The 4,628-nt window shown below is 34.1% G+C and overlaps 1 protein-coding gene across 1 annotated transcript; it reads left to right on the forward strand.

The window, feature by feature from the left end:
* Window positions 1-2,314: 2,314 nt before the first annotated feature.
* On the forward strand, window positions 2,315-3,616 carry LOC133287535 (probable membrane-associated kinase regulator 2). Its single transcript, XM_061485162.1, has 2 exons — window positions 2,315-3,428; window positions 3,510-3,616. The coding sequence occupies exons 1-2, from the start codon at window positions 2,315-2,317 to the stop codon at window positions 3,614-3,616; spliced, it is 1,221 nt and encodes a 406-aa protein (XP_061341146.1).
* Window positions 3,617-4,628: the final 1,012 nt, after the last annotated feature.

Genomic DNA, 4,628 nt, shown 5'->3' on the forward strand with positions numbered 1-4,628 from the left:
CAAAGCGATGAGCCGATTGAAATATTTCAAAAAAAAAAATATGACATCCTTTTAGGATTTAGAATAAAAAATATTTTAGTAATATACATATTAAAACAGGAAAGTAAAAATTTCAAAATACCTTTTATTTTTTATTTTAAATCCTAAAATAATATTATTTTAGGGTTGCATGAGATAACTTTATTTCTCATGCAGCTTGAGATATATTTATCTTCGTCCACCAAAAAATTACGTATTTTGTTTATTTATTTTCTTATATTAATTGATTCATCTTTAAATGATTATGATTCCTGTTTTCTCTCTCTTCCTTTATCACCATTGATTCATCTTTGTACGATTATGATTTGGTAGCTGAAGATAAAGTTATTTCAAGCAACTTGAGAAATGATAAGTCACACACACACACACACACACACACACACATATATATATATATATATGGTTCATTTTTTCTACATTGAATGTAATTAAGTTATCTCTATTGAACCCAAAATAAAATCATTTTGACGCTAAAATCAAGATATTTTTATAATTATAAATTTATCTCAATGTTATAATAATCTTTATCATTATAATTTTTTAATCTCTCAATCCAAAACGATGTCATTTTGGAAATGAATATAAATAGGGTTCGTTTTTTCTGCAGATAAGTTATCTGCAGTAAGCCCAACACGACATCATTTTGGGGCGGAAATCATGGTATTTTTGTAATTTTAATTTATTTCAGGGTTATAATAGTCTTTATATTTATAATTTTTTAAGATTTTAATACCAAAACGACGCCGTTTTGGAAATAAATGCAGATGACTTATCTGCATTAACTGCAGAAATATTTTTTTCATATAAATAACTTATCTGCATTTACAATAAAAATATTAAACTAAATATATAATATATATATATATATATTAAACTAAATATATAATTTTATCAATTTTAATTTTAAAAATAGATGCATTATATATTTAAATTAATTTTTTATTTTAATAAATATGTGTAATTAGAATCAAAAATAGAATTTTTTTTAAATACGAAACAAACTTATCATAAGTGTAATCTCCAAAGCACAGATACGCGATTGTGTGAAAAATTTGCGTGTCGGACACGGATACGTTTCGACACGCTCGGACACGCGGTCAACATTTGGGGACACGCGATCAATGCTCGAAAATGCTTGGGCACGTTTTTCCGACACGCAGTCAACTTTTTCTGACACGCGGTCAACGCTTGGACACATTTTTTTTTTAAATCTTAATTTTATTTTATTAACTAAATATAAAAGAAATAATTTATAAATTAATTTTTTTCTGTTATAAAATTTGACATGAAAAGTTAATAAAGTACGAAAAATTATTTATATTTATATCTATGTTATGAAATTTAAATATTTGTTTGGTTATATGACTTATTATGGACTCTTATATGTATTAAATATAAATCATATTATATATATTAAAATTTTATTTAAAATCAAAACGTGTCCCAACATGTCAAAATATGACATCTTTTAGAATTAACGTGTCGTGTCTCGTGTCCGTGTCACGTGTCGTATTTTATTTTATTTATTCATAATTTTTTGACTTTTTATGTATACATCAAATTAAAAATAGATTTTTATGTTTGGTGCGACTTTAAATAAAATATTTTTGAACTTTAAAAATAATTAAAAAATTTAATTTTTTAAAAAAGTAATTATAAATGAAGAGGATAATTTTCACTACTAAAGTTTTTTACTACCTATTAACATTTTCTCTCTCTCTTTCCAATTTTTTTTTAATATTCTCTCTCTTTGATCCAATGGTGATGTGATGAGTAATAAATTAGTAATGATAATTTTTAGGAGTTAAAATATTCTCGCACGTTATAAATTTGATTTTAATTATATTTTGAATTGCTTAGAAAACATGCACGGTGTTATATAGGTGATGTTACATAGAAATAATAGAAAATGAATCATGAATAGAATAGCCTCTCGTACGTGAGAGTTCTGAAATCTGAAATAAAAGCTACCCTCTCTACTGTCTCCGTATTAATCTGACTCCTCTCACATGACTCTTCTGCAACCAAGCATACTGACAACATTAAATAAAAGCTTTCTCTTACTCTTTCCCTTTCTCTCTCTTTCTGTTTACATCTCTGCTCAGTTGTATTGCAAACTCCATTATAAGAAAAGCAAACATCAACCTTTTTCTCTTCCCTTTTTTCTCCCACCATACAATTCTCTTTCTATTTCTCTTTCTCTCCCTCTAAAAAGCAAAGTAACCGCATCATTTCTTTTCTAGTTTGCTATACTACTATACTGGCTCTCCCTACCATGGAAGCTTTTACCTTCCTCAAATACTGGAGAGGGGGTTCTCCACCCGCACCTTCTTCTCACAGTACTCCCACCCTTAACGCCACCACCACTATCCTCACCGCCGTCGCTCATAATCATAATGCAACCGAAACCGACAACGACGACGACAGCGACGGCCCTTTCTTCGACTTAGAGTTTGCTGTACCCGACGAAGTCGATGATTCCGAAGATGGTCATGAAAATCCAAACGCCGACCAAAGCCAAGAAGAAGAAGATGATGATGATGATAATTTTAATATTGAAGAATCTGATGGTGAGGGTGAGAGAGAGTTTAAGTTTACGCTTTCCCCTTCAAGCAATGATCGTAGCGATCCCAACCTTTCGCTATCTCCTTCTTCTGACGATGTGTTCCTCAAGGGAAAGCTAGTGCAAGTGGAGCCTTCTTCCTTCTCCGAAACTAACTCCAAGCCTCAGTTCACCGCTTCATTGTTAAAATCTGCCACCAAATTTCGTGTTTTTATGTTGGGCCTCAAGAAATACAAGTCAATGTCGGACAAGGACTCAACCGGGTCGGATTCTGCTGCTCCAAACCCACACCAACCCGAATCACAGAAAAAGCAGTCAGAGAGAAAGCTTTTTACTGTAAAATTCAAAGTGGAAGAGGTTCCAATTAAGTCTCTGTTCACCAGAGATAACAGCTCCAGAGGTAACAAACCCCAATCCCAGAACCCGGAGGAGTCACCTTCGTCTTCCGATGAGAAACGTTTCTCAAAGGAAGTAATGCATAAGTATTTGAAGATGGTGAAGCCTCTCTACGTCAGAGTGTCTCGTAGGTATGGAGACAAGCTCAACTCAAGCAAAGCTGCTGCACCGCCACCCTCTGCGGCGGAGAAGAAACCTTCACCGGCGGAAGGGGATGCTGACGTGAAGAGTCAAAAACAGGGGAATCTGCCGGCAGGGCTTCGAGTTGTGTGCAAGCATTTGGGGAAGAGCCGTTCGGCATCTTCGGCGGTGGCAGCGGCTCCGCCGGGATTTGTGTCTTCGAAACGGCGTGATGATTCGCTGTTGCAGCAACAGGATGGGATTCAAGGGGCCATTTTACACTGCAAGAAGTCCTTCAATGCATCCAATGGTAATATCGTAATTATTTTTATGCATTAACACATCATCATGGTGGTTTAAGATTTTTTAGTTTATTGAAATGTTGAAACAGAGTGCGAGACTTCTCAGCTGCCACGTTCTGTGAGCGTTCCATTGCACGACATATCCTCGGAATTATCAAGGAAGTCTATCAATGAAGGTAAAGACAAGCGCCTTTGACGTGTTTTTATTTGCCGAAAAAACCGGTGCATCTGTCATCAATGTTTGAAGACTGGGAAAAAAAAAAGAAAAAGAAAAAAGCCGGTGTCTGTAAAAAGTGTAAGGTTTTTACTACTTATTACTTAGTAGCAGTATATCATATTAGATTTTACACTACGAGGAAAAAAGAAAAAAGAAATAGTGAACGTAGAGTCGTGGACGGCGTGACTTTTGAGATGAATGGAGCTAATTAGCCATTAGCTCAGTGCCTCTTTTTTCTTCCTTGGTTGTGTAAACTGTAAAGCACTTCTTTCCGTTAAAGTGAAAGAAGAATCAGATATTTTCTGTGTGTGTCTGTGTTTCTTTTGGCCATATGTGTGTATCTATATTTAGCTAGCTAGCTAGCTGCAATTCTGATCCAACAACATCAGAATTTGACTTTGTTAATTTCATACTCTTGTCTAAATAATATTTATTTTAAAATCTTGTTCATAAATCTAATGTTTTATTTTAGCATAAATTAAATAATCGATTTTTTAAAACCTGGTGCGCTGGTCAAGGTGCTGATAGAAACCAAGATAATGATAAAAAATGGTTCACCTTATAATCATTGTTGTTGATTTGATAAAGTTTGAAACTTTTAATAATATGGAGTATCATAGTTACTCGAGACGAGGGACGATGCGGTCAGAGAAGTAGGAAAGATAGAGGGACATGAGCAGTGAAAGTGCGATTATCTTTTGGATGAAGAGAGGAAAAAAGTATTTGACTAGAGAAAAGAAGGGGGAGAGGAAAGGTAAAGGGGGAAATCGAATTTCACAACGGAGTGAAAAATGCAAGACTGCAAGAGCCTTGTCTTTACTCCTGTCCTTCTCCTGCATGTTAGTTTTGGGTCTTTGGCTCTCCCATCACATGTTTCTGATGGCTAGCAGGTATTGGAATTCGCGAAGTTTTGTCTGTTTTATTAATTTTGGTGCACTCTTTGTGCTATATTTGATCCATGATGCTTCCTCCACTGTCTCATTGAGTATAT

The sequence above is a fragment of the Gastrolobium bilobum genome, unplaced genomic scaffold (genome assembly GCF_033153095.1).
Source record: "Gastrolobium bilobum isolate Gb01-03AN ecotype WA unplaced genomic scaffold, APGP_CSIRO_Gbil_v1 utg80313, whole genome shotgun sequence".
Taxonomy (NCBI): Eukaryota; Viridiplantae; Streptophyta; class Magnoliopsida; order Fabales; family Fabaceae; genus Gastrolobium; species Gastrolobium bilobum.